This window comes from Ambystoma mexicanum, chromosome 1q (assembly GCF_040938575.1).
Source record: "Ambystoma mexicanum isolate Mex_15411 chromosome 1q, UKY_AmexF1_1, whole genome shotgun sequence".
In the NCBI taxonomy this organism is placed as follows: domain Eukaryota; kingdom Metazoa; phylum Chordata; class Amphibia; order Caudata; family Ambystomatidae; genus Ambystoma; species Ambystoma mexicanum.
Genome location: NC_090922.1, coordinates 914,142,862 through 914,164,809, shown reverse-complemented (window position 1 = coordinate 914,164,809; position 21,948 = coordinate 914,142,862). Strand labels below are relative to the sequence as shown.

Here is a 21,948-nt window from a genome sequence, read left to right as displayed (position 1 = left end):
GTGGGAGGCCCTGTTGGTAATGTGGGCACACATGATACAAACGTTTAATGTTATCTTTCAGAATCTGACTGTGCACCTGGAGATCCACGTAGGATCATACAGTGCAGAGCCTGTTGGCCATCCTGCTTGCAGCCCTTAGATCCTTCAGGTGCCCTTTTATGGCATGAATGGCTCTTCTACCAGTATAAACTGTGAACACTAATTCTTGATATACAGTGACAGTGTCACTTTTGCCAATTTCATAGGTAACCTCACAGCAATAAGCATTAAGTATCCTTCATTTTCTATTAACTTGAGTTGTTTATGCTTCTATGTTACTTATGTGAGCCATGCAAGGTCTGAGGTAATGTTTCCCTGCCTTTGCTGATCATAAACTGTAAGTGTTCAAGGGTCAGCTCACGGGTAGCCCATGTGAATGTTTGCATACATTGCCACTGATATCTGAATAGGAATATGATGGAGGTCTTGGAATTTCATCTACATCACAGTCGATAACACCAATTGGGGCTACCTACTAATTTAGATTACAACATAGTTAAAAGGAATTATATACTGTATATGTCTAAAGTGTGGGAGAGGAACAGGTTAGGAACATGTTCTTTCGCCTTAGGTAGGGTACACATTCTTCAGTAAGAATCACAGCAGTTTAGAGGTCCACGTCTAGCTTTGTTATAGTCCCGTCTATCATATGCAGGTGAACTAGAATGTGCTTGGTAAAGTCACTGCAGTCATGTTCAAAAGGTTCGATCAAAAGGACATCAGATCCAGTGTCCACTGCCTTTAGCCTGGTAAGGTAACTACTTTTAACTTAAGTGGTTTATGCCCATTGCAAGTCAAAGGGAATTAGGGTGCTTAAAGAGAATCACGTGACCCAACCAACACACTAAAACTTGCAACACCAAAGACACCAAGGGAAAGGAAATTGGTAGGAATAATCAGGCTCACCACAGGTTTTCCTGTATTAGGCTTTAAAAAACAATAGCATGTTGCATTGTGAAATCAGAGGATATGTTTGTGTTTTTATGGTTTTTTTGTTGATGCTTTTTTGATAATCGGAATAATTGCCAGAGTTGTTCAGTGATGTTGCGACAGAATGACTATGAAGCACATATAAACTACATGTGGTAATAGATCACTCTTTCTGGATAGATATATAAATGTAATCCCAAATGTACATCCTTAACTAAACATAACGTTTGACATGAACTCGGCTCATCAGAAAGGAAACAAGTTACTTTGCCAAACATTTGCCCCCATAATAACTTAAGTGTCTAATACCCAGTACATATTTTACTAATTGCTTCCTTTCAACAACACTCCATACCCCCTCTGAAACACAGAAACATAAATTGGATATATTATTAACACAAAACCACTGAACACTTTTTACAAACACATTGTGTTATTATTAAAATATTGAAAAAATGCATTTCAGATGTCACGCCGGGTGGTAGCATGACTCAATGTTCCTTGTTTAAAATAAATGTTGTTAGAAATCAATGTATCCCACTGTTTCTTTGTCAATTACTCAGATAATGATTTCTTGAGGGAGTTAAAGTACTTACAGCTGGACCAGGAGCACCAACCGGACCTTGCAGACCAGGTGGACCAGGAGGCCCCTAAAAAAGAAAATGATGTTACTGTAGCAATCCAACGAGCAGCTCTCTGGAGATGATCATAATATGCATTGCATTCTTCTAGTAATAATGTTAACATAGTCCTAGGTGGCACACACTACTCAAGAGTGCTTGACCTTTAGGCAGTCAACCTTTCCATTTACTTCCATTTCAATTTTGCCTTGCATGTTTTCACAGCTCTAGTTTATAATATTTCTAAATATTTAGAGAGGCATTCATAGCCTAAGAGAAATATTGATGGATACCATAGTTCACACTTGAAGTTACTATAAACACGTCTGACACCTCTGGAAAAAATGCGCTTCCATAATAACACAAATTTCAATTATCTTGGGACTTTAAAATATGGCCTCGCATACGGTGTATGCACAAATAGAGTCAAGCCAACACTGTCCAACACAAAGGTATAGGAGGCAAGACATAATGTGGCTGCAAATACCCGGCCCTGGCATTTAGATTTGTCAGAGAGAATATAGTGGCTTCTCGTTGATAAGTCTAGGCTAATAGCCCTCTTTTGATGCTCCCTGTCTCCATTAAAGAATGACATGTGTTGTTGTGCCATATTTAGTTGGCCATTCCAAACACTATTTTTTTAAGATATGCACATATGTTATTTCCATGCTTCTCTTTTGAGACAAACTACTTTTCTAACATCTTCTTACAGACAATTCATCTTCTTCGAGTTACAATAAAAGGTTTTCACATCACCCAAAGTACTGCAAACAAAAAAGACTAGATACATTGTCCAAATCTAGAGTTAATGACCTATAAGCGGTGTCGGAGTGGGGGCGGAGGGGTAGGATGCTGGCTTGTATAACATACATTGAATGGTTGCTTGAAGTGTACAGCCTGGCATTTCAAACAGATTTTACCAATTTGACAGTGTTAGAGGCCCTTCTTCATTAACCAATTAACAGTTGGAGATGGTTGGCAGAGTACTGAAACAGGCGTGTTTCCTCTTCTGCATGGAGTTGCTCCCCCAATGGCAATGAGGTCATTTGTGCTCTCCTAGGTTCATGTGCACGATCTTTAAGAGGATGGGGTAGCATATCTTCCTGGATGGGCACTGAAAAGAGACAACTAGCTTTCATTCCTTTTTCCTACGTGCCCCTTCTCGAGAATACTCCAGCCCGGGTCTTTAAAGCCATCTCTTCACAGGAGCTCTTCAAAACATGGCTCAGACTCCACCTTCTAGCAATGGAAGGAACTCCCCAACCTCCTCCGCTATCACATCCAGGCTCACTGCCTAACGCACCCCTGCTGCATGCCACTCTCGACTATTCTACACATCTGGAAATAATGTCCTCAGGCACTCAATGTTAAATATATTGTATACATGTCCTTCAGTGCAAGAATGCTCTTATGTACAAGCACCTTACCATAGGACTGACTCATTGCCTACTTTGCTAGTAATTTATTTTCAAAATGACACCCTAATCTGAACGGCAAAACAGATAATACAAAATGCAAATTGGTCAATGGTGGCGCAAAGGAATTGCCAAGAAACCCCTCAAAGGGCATGGCAGCTACAGATTGCACCACACTCTGACTCCCTGCCAGAGTCAGGTAGTAGTCACCAAAGCGCATTAAGCCGTTCAATGAGGACATCATGGGGGTGTGACAATGATGTGCCTTCTTTTGGAAGGGGGCACACAGTAAGCCTACGGTGCGGCCCTCATCACCTGCACTCTTTGGGAGATGTTCTGGGTTGCTATGCTGGACAGTGTTCTGCACCAGTCCTAATCAAAGCAGCCTAGTTCTGCTGCGCAATCTGGATTTGAACTGATGTTTCCGGCTCCACACCATGAGGTGGCTCACGAGTCTACCTCCAGATTACACTTCAAATGTGAGAAGGATTCTAAACATGGCCAAGGAGTCCCAGATGAAACTGGGGTTAAAGAGGGTCTTCATTGTGCACCTGAGCACTATACCAGGGTGCTGATTCTGTAATATGGCGGCCAATCAGAGTCTGCCTAAAGCACAGGCCAGAGCCAGCCTTGCAAGCCATACATAATATGTGATTCCCTGTGCAAAACATCTTCCTCAAAGTGGAAGCAATCCCCGCTCCCACAAATTATTCCCCCCAAAAATATCGCCTATGGCGAGACAAACAACCACATGTACGACAATATTTTTGGGGAGGATAATATGTAGGGATACCGTGGGACCGCCTCTCTCTTTTTCATTGTTGCTATAATTGCCTTTGATTCCCATGTTCCCTCCCTGTTGCCTTGTGGCTGCTTTGAAACACAATTTTCTTGATGTACACGTGCCTTACAAACGAACAATACATAAATAAATAAATAAATACGCCCATTACAGTGCTAAGAGGCACAAGGTCTCCGGCCTGAAGCACTACATAAGAACAGTCTTCTGGTTTGTTTTATGTATGGCGGTGCCAGTTAACTACTGTATTGAAAATCCAATAATATTAATGTGAAATTGATTTCATCGACGTCTTCAATCAATTACTCATTAATTGCTGCGGGATGTACACCCACCTCTAAAGATGCCGATTGCTGCCCTGCCTGCCGTGAGCACAAATGACAAATACAACCTGAGGGATTTATGTCTTACATCTACACTTCGTCCAATGGAGAATGTTCTGAAAATATATACCTATATACCCCTTTAAATTCTGATGGCCGACATGTAAACTTTGTGATTGAAGTAACCCAAGAAAACTAGTCTCTCTTTTGTGTTTACACCTAACTTCTGTGGGTAGCCCCTCTTTCATGTCTCCTCTTTTTAAATGTGTGTTTGACAATGAGGCAAATTGTTGTGAACAAGCGGCGAGTTGGCCGCGGAACGCGTGAACGCCTCAGCAAACTTTTTGCTGCACTTGGGAGGACCTGTGTATTTTGGTCGTTTGGATTTTAAAGGATTTTCATGTTTTTTGTATTATACGATTTTCCCTGAAAGAAAAATAAAGGAAGGTAACTTTGGAAAACAAAGTGTGGATCTGGCAGTATACCTTCTTTTTCCAATTGGAAATATATGTGTGTTCTCCTCTATAAGGGCCACTGTAGAACACCCCTGGCCATGTCTTATATCCCTAATGTGTTTGTTCTCATTGTGAACGGGGTACACTAGGCATCTCTTTTGATGATGTATATACATCACCCATTAAATACGGCTGTGGGAGCTGTGTGTTTAACAGATTATATGGTTGTTTGTATTCTGTAATAGCTAACATGCAATTTTGTGATGTTTGAAAATAAACAATTTGACAGTTCGCAAAGAACATAATGTCAACGTGCTCAAATTGAATTCTGAAATGATTACAATGAAAGCAGGAGGGGGGGCGGGCACTTTCCACAATCACCTGCACCGCCCGCAGACCAATGGTTTTCATTAAAGAAAATGCCCCAGCAAAAGCAAATCATTTGGAAACAGCAAGAACCTGCATACATCCAGCAGTTCGCTCAATATAATTGCTCATCAGGCAGCGCAGCAGTGCATACATATGGCCGAAGGGGCATGCATTTTCAATGGACCGCCTCGCACAGTGGGAGCCGTTCTGTGGCGGGCAGGCCGACACCTCCGTGCGATCGGCTGCCCTGATGGCTGCATGAAGACGGTGTATAAGGGTGGAGTCCCTCGCCAAGGATCTGTGGTGGGGCCTGGGGACCCTTAAGGAAGGCAACCACACCCCACCTGATAGGTTTGGGATGGGTGAAATGGCACAGAGACAGAGGTGGCGGCTCTTGCAGCATCTCTGGTGGCATGGAGAAAGCCCCTGAAATCGCCCTGCCTTTTGATATAGTCTACCATCTGGTATCAGGAAGGTAATACTAAGGGCCTGAATCACTTAGCACTTTTCAATGGGATGGCACCATTATAAAATACTTCTGTGAATCAGACTGTCACTGTGTTTCCTTGGGGAGAGCTTGACCTTCAGAAATTAGTATTTCAACACGATTGCTTAGGCAACAGAGTGCCTTCCGTCATTTGCATGAGTCTGTCCTTCAGAATTTAGCCACTATATCATGTGTATGCCACATCTAGGCTTGGTATCGAAGTTTGCCAGGTACAAATAGGGCCTTTGGTCAGTTTATTATGTAACCTGAAAGACTTAAAGTCCACTTGCCCGTATGCTTTACATCCATTGTTACAGGCAGTTCAGAGTAGTTGCAAAAGCCAAACTCAGGGACTGAATTATGGCCGGCTTTCCCCTCTACCGCCAGATACCTGAGAGCTTTCAAGGTGGCTGTGCGTGAGGTGGCGTTTGCGTAATGAAGCCAAGGAAGTTGACAGCAGGCAGAATTATTACGGCAAGCAGCCAAAGTGCTAAACACAAGCACTGTAAGGTCTGGATAGGATAGGTTATTTTAACGTGCTTAATACCCAGAGGATTCTAAGTGCGGACACGGGGATCGAATTTGTGTTGCTCGATGTCGTCTTGCTTCCAAGGTGAGCACGTTGCCCCTGAGCTATCCTCCGGAGGTAAAACATATGCACCTGAGGACTATGGGCATTTTACGCATTAGAAGACATTAATAAATAAATAAACAAATACATACATGTGCTCTGATGTCAACCAGACACTTGTTCTGGAACCGAGAATCACACGTTTTCACCATAGAATTAATTCACAGCTATTTAGGCCTGATTTAGAAAAGCGCTTTTCAATTGGAAAATCCCATTAAAACAGCGCTTTGTAAATCAGCCCATTTGGTGTGTTCATGTGAGTTTCGTGTTTCGAACCTTTGCTTTTAACATTTTTTCCCTCAGCAAAGTTTAATAATGATGTTATTCGTTAAAACACATGCAGCGATCCCAAAATTAATCATTCCTCGTTACTTTTTGCTTTATTAGCTATGCTATTAAGAGTGTGTATCCACATTCTATCTGCCTCTTCTCAAAAGTGCATGTTATTCGAACCTACTACATAGTCTACAGTAAAAGGCGTCCTTAGGCATGACTGGCATAATTTCACATTCCTTCTGATTATAGCAATGACTGCATGCCACAACAATAGCTTACATATCACAACATCCTGAATATACACTCTGGAACGTAAGTAGGGCACTCAAACACTTAAAGCAACATTACAACTGTTCCAACTTACTTGTTCGCCCTTGTCTGCTTTGCTGCCTTTTTGACCAGGTTCACCAATTTCTCCCTGAAATTGAAAGACACATGTTAAATCTCCTTTTCAGAACAGCCCACCTCCCATTTAACAGCAGTCAATACCCAAGTATCTCCAGGTGTCACCTTTAACATGATTAGTCTGTCTTCTACGGCTGCTTCCAATATGAAGGCCACAGGTGAGAGATTTTGCATCGATCAATCAGCTCGCTCAGACAGATTAATCCTGGTATTGACTCAAGTGCTGGGAAGTAGCATGACCTGGCTTTGATCTAAACTACCGCTGAGGTTATTCTCCATCCATCAGTGCTGTGCGCTGCTAAACAACGCACCTTGAGTTATATACTAATGTGATGGAGCGGAACTGATCTGATGTCCCTCTTCTTGACTGGCAATTGTTCCCTTAAAAGAGGAGATAGCCCGCGTTACTGAACAGCTGTCGGATGTGTTAGCTTAGACTATCACAAATGAGTACAGGGCATTCCCCCATCATTCTAACAGTAGGGTTTGCAAATATACATCATTCCTTGTTGGGATTTTGTTGTTTTATGTCCACAGCTTTAAAGTAATGCAGGAAAGAGCAGGCTCTGTGAACACCTGGCAAGTGTCTCCAGCACATCTGTATTTGGGGTGCGGGCCTTGTTTAAATATACCCATGGAGTCTCACCCATCACAAGAACATTCCTGATGGATGAGTCATTAGGAAATAGGTTGATGAACGATTTTTGCAGTTATAATAGTTGTATGTTAAAAACAATTAAACGGATGCATAATTGTACTTACACCATTGTTGGTGTGGCCCCATAATCAAACTTTTGACCACAGGGTCAAAAGCAAATCCTGGCTGTTCATTTTTGAGCAACCTGTGGCCTTGCAGATGTTTTGCCTACAACTCCCACGCGCCCTAGATGGCTTGGTCAATGGTGGGGGATCATGGGAGATGAAGTCCAAAACATCTTGACGGCCACAGGTTTCAATGGACTTCTGAAGTTGATGCATTAGTTCACTGAGATGCACACCTGGCTTCTCACAGGCACTTGCCCTTAATAGAGACTATGGGCCCGATTTACAAAGGCGTTTTGCAATTGCACAATCTCATTGAAAAATGCTTTGTAAATCAGGCGCTCCGGTGGCTTCGATTATTAGAAAATTCAGATTCAAGTGATAAAGAAGGAATGGAGAGATTGCTGGAGGCGATTACAAATGGTTTCAAGTTGTGCCTTGCACAACGTTAACCTTTCCAAGGCTGACTGTGGAGCTCTTGTGGGACTATGGGCCTGATTCCCATTGAAAAACTACTTGTGAATCAGGTCCTGTGTTTTTATGACAACTTACGACATTCCTTTATTAGAACAGATTTGCCACACAAAGAAAATGTATATGTTAGAAATAAGACGGTAAATTCTGGAGTCTGTATTAAATGGATATTTAACTATTGAAGGCAAAGCAATCTTTACATAAGTGCTTACTTCTGTTTTGGGGAAACCCTAACAAATTATTTGCCAAAGCTGGTCATGTGGATGCCTTCAAGTTATTCACATTTTAATTCTTCAAGGAAACTAAAAAGGTTTGTCATGCTCTTAGCAAAACAAACTAAGCAAATAAACACGAATATAGGAATGATGGCGATTTTATAGAAGAAAATAAAGCCTTTCTTATTAGGTAATCTCGACAATTTCGCCGTCTCATTTCTAATTCAGGAATGTCTGTGTGCTACACTGGCGTGTTCTGGGGTCAGTCAATGTGTACCAAGCAGCTTGGGAAACTCAGACTTAGGTAATTGTTCTGTGTGCTCACAGCTATTACCTCTGCCAATTATTCGAGTGCCTGGTCGGTTCATGTGTTTTGTGTTAAACATTCCCTTGGTTAGCTCCTCTGAGAATTTGCAATGCATTATTCATTGTCTCATTAACGCATGTACTTTTTATACTATATGAGGGATTCAAGATTGAAGGTTTTTGGAGAAAGTGTTTAGACCTTTGACCTGTTCCCCAAACCTGGAAAGCAAAAGTGTCTGAAAAGGCATGTGTACTGCTTGCACGCTACCACTGTCAGAATATACGTTGAATATTGCTAGCGCTGTCTAAACATCCCATTGTAAAGCACTGGCCCCAAAAACATTGAAACCATGCATTTTCTTCGCAGGTTTGCATTCTTTTTTGTTGCAATTATTTTGAATACACGAGCCTACAAGCCAATTGGATAGGATCTCTCTAGTCAATTCATGAAAGTATTCCAGTTCCTAAAACTATGTTTTTTTCTGTACATGCATGTCCATTGGTGGTGGGTTTGACCTTGCATTACAAGACATACACCTTTCATCTCGGTTTGCCTGATTTGTGAAACGCAAATGGTTCATAGAAAGTCAACTCATCCAATGATTGAGTGCTTTTTCTTGCAGATTCTGGGCATGTGTTCTCTGAAAGTGGATCTTAGTATATTTCTGTTAGACACTGGTCTCTGTCTCCCTCTGAAGAGGACCAATAAAAACATGCAATGTTCTACTCTGTTCTAGTTTGTAACTCAGACCATCATTCTTACGGTACTTTACATGTGTTGTACTGGTGCATTGTGGGTATTCTGATCCATTCCACATAGAGAAACTCATTTTTGATTGTCTACAATGAAAATCCATGAAAGGATCTTGGTTCTATGAGGCAGTGGTTATTTTGGTTATAATAAATCAGTTGGGGAGGGGGGAATTGAAAGCAGCCAAACTCTGCATGGTTTGAGATCTCTCACACGTTCAAAGTTCCTTTGCGTTCATTAAGCACCATTGCACATAGTAATCCCCATGGCAATTCCCACCCACTACTTGTCTCTCTCCCTCTCCCTGTCTAAAGCACATCCTCCTGGGATCTCTTTGAGCTTGCTCTATCAAGCATTAAGATCAATCATTATCCTGCTTGGGTTATTTTTGAAAATAGTTAGTGGCTTAATTGCAGCTTTAAATGGTTGCTGGTTGCAATACAAATGCTGTAACCAAGTGTACCCTAAGCCACTTTATTTATAACTCTTCCATGCACAGAAACCCTTTTAAAAAAAAGTAACGACAAACCCAACAAATTTGGCCTGTGGTACTAGACAGGCTTTTGCCAGGTACTACCATCATATGCCCATGTAATCACTCAAACGTTTAGCTGTTGCCATTTTATGTTCATGTAGTCCCATTATATCAATGCTTACAATATGCCCATCCCATGCTAACCCAAAAGCCCAAAAAGCTGGCTTTGACAATGCTTGTCCTGGGTGTGTCCTCTCTGTTTACCATATTTGTTTCATCAATATTGCCAGAGCACACATTTTCACACAACTCCTCAGTGTTAATGGATTGACACGTGTTCAGCTTCATTTGTGTGAATTCTGATACAGAGTAGGATTAATGGATATGCATTTTTATGATATACCTTGTCTCCATCTTCTCCAGGAGGGCCTTGTGGTCCAGCGGGGCCAGGAAGTCCCACAGGACCTTGCACCCCATCGCGTCCTGCAGGCCCTTGTGGACCTTTTTCACCCTAGTAGGAAAATAAACAATATTAGACAATCTGCATGAGCACATAACTGACCATGGGCTATTGTGTGCCATAGTAACTCCAGGCATCATGCAACACCAAACAGTAATTGGGCTTTCCTTGTACTGGCTAACGGTTACTGTCATCCCTTTCCTTACCAAACCTGACCTCGATCCAGACTGTTCTGCTGACTTTTGTCCTATCTCTCTTCTACCTTACTATCCCAAAATCCTAGAGCATGCAGTTTTCAACTAGCTCGCTGTGATCCTTGACACACACAACTGCTGGGATCTTCTTCAATCTTACTCTTGACCTCTGCACTCTACCGAGTCAGCTCCACTCAATGTCAGCAACTGCATCTCTTCGGTTCATCATGCTAAGCTTTCATCTATTCCTATTCTTCTCAACCTCTTTGCTGCCTTTGATACAGTCAATCATTTTGAATTTCTCTCAGCATTATCTCTCCTAGGCATCAGGGATAAGGCTCATGCTTGCTTTGCTTCATATGTCGCCCCAGACACTTTCAGATGTCCTGGAACAGCTTTACCTCACCCCTCTTACTGTTGGTGTTCCCAAAGGGTCAGTCATGGGTCCACTTCTCTTTACTCTATACCTTTGCTCTTTGACACCTTTATCTGCTCTTATGGTTTCTCCTATTAACTCTTTGCTGCTGACACATAGATTGTCTTCTCATTTGCTTCCTTATCTGATGAGCTACAGTCACATTTCTGTCTCTCCATCAAACACTGAATGGCATCTCACTCCCTCGTGCTCAACTCCACTAAGACTGAAGTTCTCTACTTCCCATCCAAGCAGGCCATCTCTTTCTTGCCCCCTCTTTTAATATTCTCTCCTATGTTCCCTACTCTGCTTCTTCTTGCAACCTTTCACCCATCTCACATCTTCTCTTTCTTCATCTATTATCTGCCACTGCAGCCAAACTTAATCTCAACATCCGGAAAACAAGACCTTCTTCCCGTCAACACTTCTAAGCACCTAATCTCCTCATTGGTACTCTCGCAATCTGTCATGCCAGTCTACTCTACAGCCTTCCCAACTATGCCTTTTCACCTCTCAACAAAGTCCTCAACTTGCTGTCTGTACATTCTTAAACCTTCCCCACTTCAACTCCACCTTCCCAGCCCATTGTCTGCATGGTTATCTATGAGACAGAGGGCAAAGTGTAAATTCATTTTCATCATCTTCAAAACTGTTCACTGACTTGCCCCACCTTACCTATTGGCCCATCTCACTCCCTACTCTCCCTTACACTTCTTACGATCATCCTTGGCTTACATCCTTGCCACCGATCTTTTCTAGTGTCTTCCTCTCTTTTCTCCCAAATCAATGCTCATCCTCGCCACACTAGTCCCACTCTATCTGTATGTAAATCCAATCTCCTTGCTCTCCTCCTTCCTAGAAAAATCACTTGCATAACATTCTAGGACACCACAGCTCAGAGTTCTCCTCCCCCACCTCTCTACGTTAACCCCACTCTCTTATAGCTCACCCCTTCACCCTAAAACCTAGCACTATCCCATTCCTATATCACTATCCACTGTCCTTGTTCTGGTCCATGTTTCTACCTCCCCTGCATCATCTGGTTCTATATCCACATCCTCTCACCCATTATTAAGGACAATGGTCCTCTGCTGTTTAAATCAATGTTAAAAAATTGTGTAAGCATTTGTGTGCCAAAGATGCATTGGTTTCCCTATGATTTTATTTTATAAATGCACACATTAAATAAAGCTGCATATACACATACTCCACACCAACTCTTAACAGCCATCTGTGGGTGGAGTGAACCGAGCATAGTTCATGTATAAATGATGGAAAACAAGGAAAATCTCAAGACCCAATGGGCCTGAAGTGGTGATGTTAAATCTACGAATGCATCACTGGCTTGCTCAAATTTCGAATGAAAGTTTCTGGGCCCGATTCATGGAATATTTGCCCGGTTCAAAGTGAATTTGCACCGGTGAAAAGTGACTTTGCAATGCCGACACAAACCCTGATGCATGGAACCGTGCAAAATGTATTTTTGCAGTTCAATGTCCGGACAAAGTCATTTTGTACAGAAGAAATGACTATGACCTGACTTTGCACGGTTCCATGCATCAGGGTTTGTGTCGGCAGTGCAAATTCAGGCAAGTATTCCATGAATCGTGCCCTCTGACTCGACTAAATGGACCCTTTGGGTTTGAATTCTCTGATTATACTACCCTTACTTAAGAGTGCCTGTTCACTCAGTATTTGGGATGAATCTTGTTTAGGAGAAGTTACAACCAATTGAATAATGATGGGACAATAGTTCTTAACATTCATGTTTCAACGTATTTGACAACAGTGTCATCCGTTTTTTGTTTTTTTTATCAAATATATATTTATATTTACAGGGTACTCTTGCACTATTTTCTGTTTCAGGAGAATACCCGGAAGTAATATATAGAGCGCTGTCCAATGAAGAACATGACTGTTTATGTAGAACACGACTGATGCGCGGTCCACAGCATAAGAAATGCCCTGAGCTGTGTTGAAGCCACTTCTTAACATGTGAACTGAGCGCTGCTCCCACATTAGTCATTCTAGACTTGAGCAGCAGCCAGTGTATGCAAAAGTTAAACGTGCTGCATGTTCTACCTCAGTCAGTGTAGTTATAGGACACGTTTGGAATGAAATATGTCTAGTGCTGAGAAATGTCTTTCCGACACTTAGGCCACAGTATGATAAAGTAAACTGTCATATAATTAGGAAGCAGTCAAGGCGAACTCCATGGAAATATGAATTTGACAACAAGGCCATTTTCCTTTCTGAGAGAAATCACGCAGGAAACGCAGGATCGATAATGAAACTGTCTATCAAAGGAGAGCCCGGCTCTAATGTAGTCGTTCACAGAAGCTGCAAGGCCTCGGGTTTTAATCACAGTGCTCAAGACTGACGCATATTAATGTCTGGTGAACAGGAAATCAGTTTGAACCATCTGTAACCAGCGCTCTGAAGCACTTAATGAACAGTTCCCAGTCTGCATATTTCACGAATTAATACAAAAAAGAGCTGAAGAAGAGAACTGGTGCTGGGCTAAAAAAAAAAAAAAAAAACACTGGTGTTGTACGACAAATGATTCAAAAATAAAATGCAAATCATTAGTCAGCCAGCTCTACAGAATCAAAACACTGAAGGATAAAAGGCTGCACACTGGGGTGAAATGTGGATGGTAGCACAGTGATTTTGCATATGCGGAAACGTTGTTTACACTTGCACGATGACACTAGCCTCAGTGAAATGCACCACAAGTGTATTTGCACTGATGCTAACAGAATTGTGGTTGCAAAAACGTGTGGAAAGGTACCACAGTTCTGCCAATACAGCCAAATGTGCGTTTTAATTCTTCATTCTATAGTCCCGTGCACACTGCAGCCCTTTTTCTCAAACGTTTGTACAATGGCACAATACATCAGGCCCTACCAATCGTAATCACCTTGAGGTCCTGTCCCAATCCCATATTTAAAAACATTCATGTAGAAAATAAGATGGTTGTCAATCAATCATGTTTCAAACAGGTTTATAATTGCTTACAGGTGCCCCCTTCTCTCCTGCTGGGCCAGGTGGACCTTGAGGACCTGGGCGACCAGGTAAACCAATTGGACCAGCAGTTCCCGCAGCTCCTCGTTCACCAGCAGACCCCTAGGAAAGTAAAACACATCCTTAGGGACACATGTATTCTCATTTAAATTAGACTTAGGACTTTCCAAATGTTCACAAATTATATTGATTCAATAGTATGACCACAAATGCTCGGACAGCAGCGCCACCAGCATCCAGATGGCAAAACAGAAAGAGGGAACTATTGTGCATGATCGCATGTTAATCTTTCAATTTTGTGGTCTGGAATTTAGGACCATCTGTCCGAGTAGTTATACATTGGAGTGCTTCCTATGTGCTCTCTGAGTGACAGTAGGCTCCATCTACATTGTTACAGCATGTGGCAATAATCAATCATCAGCAAATCAACCAATCAATCAATAACCATGAAACAGTATGATGTAAGAGAGGAGGAGGGATTACCTGCCGTAGGCATTGGACCTAAACATGGATCTTGCTTACTCCGATGGCGAGCATGCACGCCTATGTAATGACTGAATTCAGTAGGCCCCCATGCTTGAGACCCAATAATGTGGTGAAGAGCTGTGGCAGATGTCATTGATTCCAATACAATCAGTGTTGCAAGTACAATGAATAACTGCTAAGCAATGATGAGACATGGTAATATTGTATTTTCCTTCATTTTCCAACAGCTGTCCTTTGAATACATCCATGCAGGTGGGGGCGTGGGGTACATCACCATGAATCTGCAGTATGGTTTTCTTTATCACACCACAGTGTGGTAAGTAAGATATTGAACAGTCTTTTAGAAACATTTGTATATGTCGTCTGATATGTGCACTGAGCCTGGCGTCAACTTCCTGTTGCGTTACAGGCCAACAGGGACAACTTTGCCGATTCAACTGCTGCACACAGATACTGAGGTCGTTTATCAAAATTCCGGTTATCTCTCCTGCACATCAGAATAATATAAAACGTTGTGTTAACTGGGACTGTTAAAAACCTGTTCAAGAGGCATCACCAAGTATAACCAGGTTTATCTTTAACAAGCTTAAGCAGAAAGGGCCTGCAGAAGCCATCTAGAGGTAGTCCATAAATTAGATTGCCACACAGTTAAATACCATATCTTGCCTGTTCTCTCCTATGGTCCGAATCACTTATGGCTGCTTTGCTCACTACACCCAGACTAGCAGTATTCTCATGCAAACAAATTAGTTGGCACCTTCTCCCCGGGGTTTGCTTACCCCAAACTAGCAGCCTATGCCTGCTATTGGTCTAAATAGGAACTAGCCTCTCTCTGCAGCCTTCTTCAGGATCAAAGCCATAAAAGGAACTTCACCACTTTGCAATATAATTAGATTGGTTTATTAAGGAAATATACCCCTGAATTTCCCCGTACAGGCATCTCCCACTCTAAGATAGAACAAAAAGTATGACTGCGCAATACCATGAATGCACTTCCTTATTTCATGCATGTAAATTCACACTGGTAGTCAAGTTTTACAATTTCAAAACCCTCACTTATTGTATCCTTATTGATTCTGTAAGCAAAACCCGAGCCTCATAGAGAGACCCACATTCGTCCGTAGGCTCGGTGGGATACAGAAATAGCCCTCTGGGGTTCAAACCTCTGCAATCATATAAGACACTACAGCAGCAATTGAGCCTGCTCCTTTCCATGGTCTGCTCGAGCAAATCTTCGTATCCACCCACACACTCAATGCACATGTTTTCTTACTCCAGAATGTGCCCCGCATGCACACACAATACACTAGTTCTTCTATGGTAATCTCTGGTGGGACCCAACAAGCCAACAGCACTCCAAGACCACCATGGATGTCAACTTGTAAAGTATAAAAGCTATATAACATAACATATCACTTACATATCTGGCAGATTCGCATAAATAACACCAAGTGAACCAATATCGAATATACCATTCAAAGAGTGGCATTCATTGGACTAGTGAAAATCAGAGAATTGGTTTTCAGTTCCAGGTTAAAATAAAATGCAAGATAATCTGTAGAAATTGCAACCATGGATATCATTTTCTGATTAATAATTTGATGGTATTAAATTCTGTATTATTAGCAGCGTTATAGGCAAAACTCAAGAACTTCTATCCGACTTTGCATTCTAGACAATTTCACTGCTATCGTAATGCATCTCTTGATCGAGTAGATCCCCAACTATCATCAACTACAATTAATGCAATGATGCTGCTATTTACAATATTAGAGAAGTCTGAGAGTGCCATAGAAGGATAACTGACATGGAGCTAGATCAATACACTAACTAGATGCTACAATGTATGGAACAATAAGTTGAACTAGTCTAAGAGACTGATATTTTTGGTTTAATGAAAGATTTCTCATTTCGCTGCTTTCCCTCCAATAACATCTACGGGACCCCTCAACATTTTTTTTTCAACCTGACTGGCTTTTGAAGGTAAGTAAATATGTTTTGCTTTGCTTGCCTTGTTTGGGAGCACTGATCAGTTCTTGTGGCTATCAGTGCAGGGGTACAGAGTACCCCTCTATGAAATTCCTTGTTTGTTTTGCACTGCAAACTTCACCTTACAGTGAAATGCAGTGGTGATATATTGTATACTGTGGGGTTTAATGACAGACCCAGGATGACATGAACTGAAAGGCCATGTTGGCCCACAATGTGCAGAAATATTTTTTTGTCATGGAAAGCCAGCCTCCAAACTTTAACACAGCCAATATACCTTGTGAATTGTCTGCAGTTGAAGCAAGGAATATGCAGAAAATTAAACAAAGGCACATTGTGAGTTGACAGACAAAAGGCAGCATTTCATTTCCAGTTGACACATTAAAAATGTTGTGTGCAAATCAAGGGAAAGCCACTAATTTAAAAGGGCCTTGTATGTCATTGATAAAGCCAGGAAAAATTAAAGGCTGATTCTACACGGAAAGCACGGCTTTGCAAACACTGAGACTGCATTTTCTAAAAGTGGGTGCATTTTGCAGCTGGAAATAAATACATGGAAAAAAATGATCCCTTGACAAAACGAAAATATGATAATGAGAAAAGTGAACAGTGAGGGCAAGAGCCTATTTTATTAAAAATAAATAGAACGCTTCCTGTGTCCAGAGAAATGTAACCTTCACAAATATAAGTGTCTGTTCCTAGAGGTATGACTGTAAGTTTCTATTTCCTGAAAAATGACCTTAAGTCCAGTGGCAAGAGACATGACTTTAACTTTCCATTCAGAACACTCAAGCAACCTTCCCCGTTACAGTTCTGCTTTGCTCTCTATCTGAAAGTCAAATCTCTTTAAGGCCATAGCAGTAAGAATTTATGATATATGATAATGTATTTATAATGCGCTCGTACACAAGTGTTTCATGGTGGGGTTGCTATGTGACTGGATGAACAACAGAACCAGCCATTGATGGGTGAAACTATTAAAAATATGTGTTTTTAAATTCAATATGCATGTGGCCTAGGATGGGAATGATAAATGACAAATTACAGAACTGTCCCATGATGTTGAAAGGGCAAAGGTGAACTATGTGACCTGGAGATAAGGATTGTTCCTACAGACTCTGACTTGCAGGACTGATTCATGACTGTAATAGCAAGCTAAAATAAACACAAAACAGATGAACAAAGCTAATGTCAGAAATGAAACCAGCTTTGAAATGAATGGAAAAATAAATAATGTATTAGTTGCCATTGAGTTGCCTATAGAACCTAATTTTATTGATTTTCTCAGCAATGATAAGTCTCACAGAGCTCATTCAGGTCATTGTAAAGCCTATTCCGAGGTGGTTTTGTTGCCACAGCGAATTTCAGAACGTAAGTTACAACTGAAAATGTCTCAGGCGCTAATGGCGCCATGGCTACCTCCAACCTCATAATGACCCCCATAGTTATTTAAAGTAAATGGGTACACCTATTTTTCATGCCAACCCCAAACTTCCCTAAAGAAAAGGGATGTCCTTGCTTGAAAACGAAATTCCTAACTCACCACTCCCCAGATCTGGCCTTTAAGCTTAAGTGTGCTGAATGGAACTGAAGTTGGGGTATTTCCTTCCATGCAGAGAAGTGATGTGTTAAATGAAATCCAGTGTAATTCCTAATTGAAAACGTGCACTCTTTTCTGAGAGGGAGAAAGTGACCCTGATCGAAGAAAGATTGCATTTGGGTGAAGAAGGAGAAGGGTTCTATCAATCCAAAGTTTTATCAAAAGTTGGTGGTTATTTCAAAACTGTTAGCATTTGTGAGTGCACAGGGAAATTATACCTACAAAGTACTGCATGTGTGAATTTGCTTTTGAACACAGAAACAGTTGCAGTTGTTTTGAATCTAAACCTTATCCAGGATTGCAAATGCTCATGATCTGGTAATGTTGCACGGTATTGGTTAATTTTGACAGAGGGGTTTGTGGGACAAGACGTTTGAACTGTTACTTTGGCCTGTGTTCCATGTTCCTGAGACAATAGTAAAACATTTCCAAAAGTGAGTTTTGTAGTGAAGCGTTGTTTTGTGCTATAAAGAAGGTGGCGTATGTATCATTTAGTGTAAATATTAATTGAACCTATTATTGAATAAATACCTATTCTTTCTGTACCCCAGGCTGGTTCTTGGCTTGTTGGTGGCCCTGGGCAAGAGATCTATGTCTCTCAATATGAGTCATAGACAGAGCTAACTTAAACAAATTAAATGATCTATTGTGTGGCACGTTAATTGGGGGGACTTTCCATGTTAAGGGTGGTCTCTCAATATATCTTTACAAATAACAACTTCTTTTGTTTTTAAGCATTACTACTGCTTGCATAATGTGTCAAGGATGTGCTGGTGGCAGTGGATATTTTTCGTCCACGTTCTTTTTTACATTCTCACATGAGCTTTTGCATTTTACTGATTGATGGGTTTTAGAGTACCATATACTCTAATATGGCAGTGCCAGCCACAAAACGGTGCCTTATCCTTTGGCCAGCTTTTATTTTTGAAATCTTACTGTCTTCTCAGTGCAAGATTTGTCAAATATGGTAAGAATTATTTCCAGGCACTCCCTTAACTTTCCCAGGCAAAGTGGCGGTATGTGGGGTATAGGCATGTCTAAACCCATTACACATACTGGCCAAAGTGTGTCTGTTGCTGTGAAGATGTATCCATGTTTGTACAGTCCCAGCCAGTTTAAATATGCTGTAGATCCTTACCACTGATAGGCTCAATGAGCGACTTCAGCTCAAATTTGGGATACAAGGAGGACTTCTTCAGCTGTTCAGAAGATTATTGTTGGAGACAAGACCCCTTGAAAGATGACATAATTACCCAGAACTCATTGTTTTAGTGAATCAGCATTGTCTTCTACAACCGTCCGGGTGAAGCCCTGCTCCTTTGATGATATACAGAATGGCTTCATTGGTCTTCAATCCGTAAATCAGTGGGATTAACCGGGCTTGACACTTGCCTCAGAATCCTGCCAATTGGAAGCCTTCAGAGGTGTCCTATGATCATTCTGTGGACTGATCAGCTCCTGCCTCGGCTACCTTGCTACATTGGTCCCCCTCCAGAGTTCAGACCTGGGTCTTCGCAGGTCATCTATTTATGGAACAAGAGGCCTATCCATGCAGCTGCAGCTCTCCAGAATGAAGGAGGCCTTGCAGGACCAGCTTTTTTCCCCCACAACATTCACCTTCATTGCTGTATCCCATCTTCTTTGTGTCCTCGTGGTCCTCCAAGGTCCTTGACAATGTGCTGGTCCTTTCTTCATCATGCCAGGATCATCCAGATTTCTGCTGCCAGGAACCGTCTCACCAGAGCACAGAAGCAATGGCTAGCTAGACCTAAAGCCCAAAGCCAAAAGTGATCTCTCTGCACCTGCAACCACTGGGCCTCTCCCAATAGAACCAAGACAAGAGGTAAGAGGTCTCAGTGGATTCAGGAGCACCAGGAATTGTTGCTGAAAAAATCAGAGTACAGGGAATGGGTTATGATACCTGCCCCACAGCCCCATACGTGTTTAACAGGTACTAAGTACTAACACTACCTCTCCCTTGCCAGACTGTGATCAGTGGAGTTCTGGTCAAGTATCCCCACTCAACTTCCCCTAAGGTGGTGGGATTGAACAATAACCTCCTAAGACCTTTTCTTCCTTTCATCTTGCTTTTAAGAAATACACAAACTGCCTGTTGGCTTTGTTGACACTTGTTCAGCTCAGTCTACCCAAAAGACTCCTTACACACTGAAAAGATTGTAATTGTGTCTTCTGACTTTAAGGGCACTAGGCCCCATCTCCTCTAGCAAGGGAAGTACTTAAACTTGCAGAACCCTATTTATATATGACTTTGAAATTACTCTATTTTAATTATTAGTTCTCAGATGGGTATATTACTTACATATGTCTTTTTCTTCACTTGTTTTACTATAATTGTTAGGGAGTTTTACTAAAGTCCACCTATGGTAGGACTGGAGAAGACTCTCCATTTAGTGTACAGGGCTCCAACCCTTAGTATAGGCCTTAACTTCGTGAATGATTTGGTAGCTATGGCTGAGCATCCATGTTTAGGCTAGGAGGGAGAAGGGCTGTAGTAGAGTACAAAGACCTTTGAGCACACAAACAGCCAAAATGACATTTACACACTTGCAGTTATGTATGAATATTATGTATTAAACATATTAGGCAATGTTATGTTCACTTTTCAAGTCAGGTAGTAAGAGACCCTTTATACATTTCTACAGTAAGACATTTGCAGATGTAACTCACTTCAATAGTAAAGAAGTCAGGTAAGGGAAATAGTTGCTTCAGGTTAACAAAAATGTTCATCAACCAACAATCACAGAATGGTATTTCTGGTAGTTGACATTACTTTACACAACTTGTAGAACAGATCTTAGCAACTCAACGCAAGTAAAAGCACTTTGAATGTGTCAAAGTCGGATTAGGAGGGAAAACAAGCAAGGCACCAGCTGTAAAGAGTCTGGGGTTCCAGAAGAAGACTTGTAGCAAGTAAGTAACACTTTGTTTGGGGGAAAGGGTTCAGGGACTTCAGAGAAGGCTTCCTGTAGGCACACAGTTGTTAGTTCTGGGCAAAATCCCAAACACATGAATCAGCTCTCCAGCAACATAGGATCATCAAAGCAACTCTAGGTACTCTCTGCCAAGAGTCTCACAGTACCTTACATGTGAAGAAGAGGATGTAGCACGATACTCCAGTGATAGAGGAGCAGCAGGCCTGGTCACCGAATTCTTGGTCAGACAGACAAAATAATTCCTAATTCAAAAAGTGGGGAAACTGGAATTGATCTTGCAACAGTAGTCGAGAGGAGAGGCTCTAAGCAATGGATTCTTCTCAGTTCTGTGGTTTTGTTGTCCTTTTCAAAGCACCAGTGAAAAACAGTAAATTCAGCGTGCTCTCTCGGTCCATACTTCGAAGAGGAGACTTCAGTGAACAGAATCTTGCCTCTGGAGGTTTGGAAGGACTGCACCAAAGTTTTAGGAGGATTCAATCTTCAGAAGGCTATGCACCGCACAATGGTCGCAGGTCCCAAGGTATTGGCAAATTGCAGGTGCAGAAGCTCATCGAGGGTTGGCCCAAAATGGATGTTGTCTTCAGACTGGGTGATCCCACCAGTCTATGGGAGGAAGTCATTCAGTCTGGAGCTTCCCTATTGTTTGGAAAAGTGGGTTGAAGCAGCAACAATCACTCAGATGGTTTTGGCTGTCTGGACGTTGCTGCATATGTCCTTCTTCTTCTCCTCTAGGGAATGGATCTTCCAGTGATCAACTCTTGCAAGACACTTGTCTTGGATCCATGAATGCAGCCACTCAATATGCATGCATCTATTCAAACATGGGTGGTGGTTGTCCCCCAGGGACAGTCATACACCCAGTGTGGACAAAATCCAAGCAGTCACACTGGAGAACAAAGATGTTAGGATTTTCAGTGACCTCCAAGTTTCCTGTCCTTGCAAACACACTGGCGTCTTTGGGCAGGCTTCACAAAAGAACCGCGCAAAGACCAAAGACAGACAAGGGCCTTGCCCACCCAGCACAGCATATGAAGAACCAAGAAAGAACAAACCATTGGTGAAAAAAGAAGATAGGAACCATTTTGACACAGGGG

General features: G+C 41.8%; 1 protein-coding gene across 4 annotated transcripts in view; it reads right to left on the bottom strand.

The window, feature by feature from the left end:
* Positions 1 to 21,948, bottom strand: part of COL11A1 (collagen type XI alpha 1 chain) — a 381,664-nt gene that overhangs the window by 92,279 nt on the left and 267,437 nt on the right. For all 4 annotated transcript variants that reach the window (XM_069641554.1, XM_069641555.1, XM_069641557.1 and 1 more), the window contains 4 exons: positions 13,820 to 13,927; positions 10,136 to 10,243; positions 6,709 to 6,762; positions 1,566 to 1,619 (listed from right to left, as the gene is read on the bottom strand). In XM_069641554.1, coding sequence (XP_069497655.1) covers positions 1,566 to 1,619; positions 6,709 to 6,762; positions 10,136 to 10,243; positions 13,820 to 13,927 — 324 coding nt within the window. The remainder of the gene's footprint in view (positions 1 to 1,565; positions 1,620 to 6,708; positions 6,763 to 10,135; positions 10,244 to 13,819; positions 13,928 to 21,948) is intronic.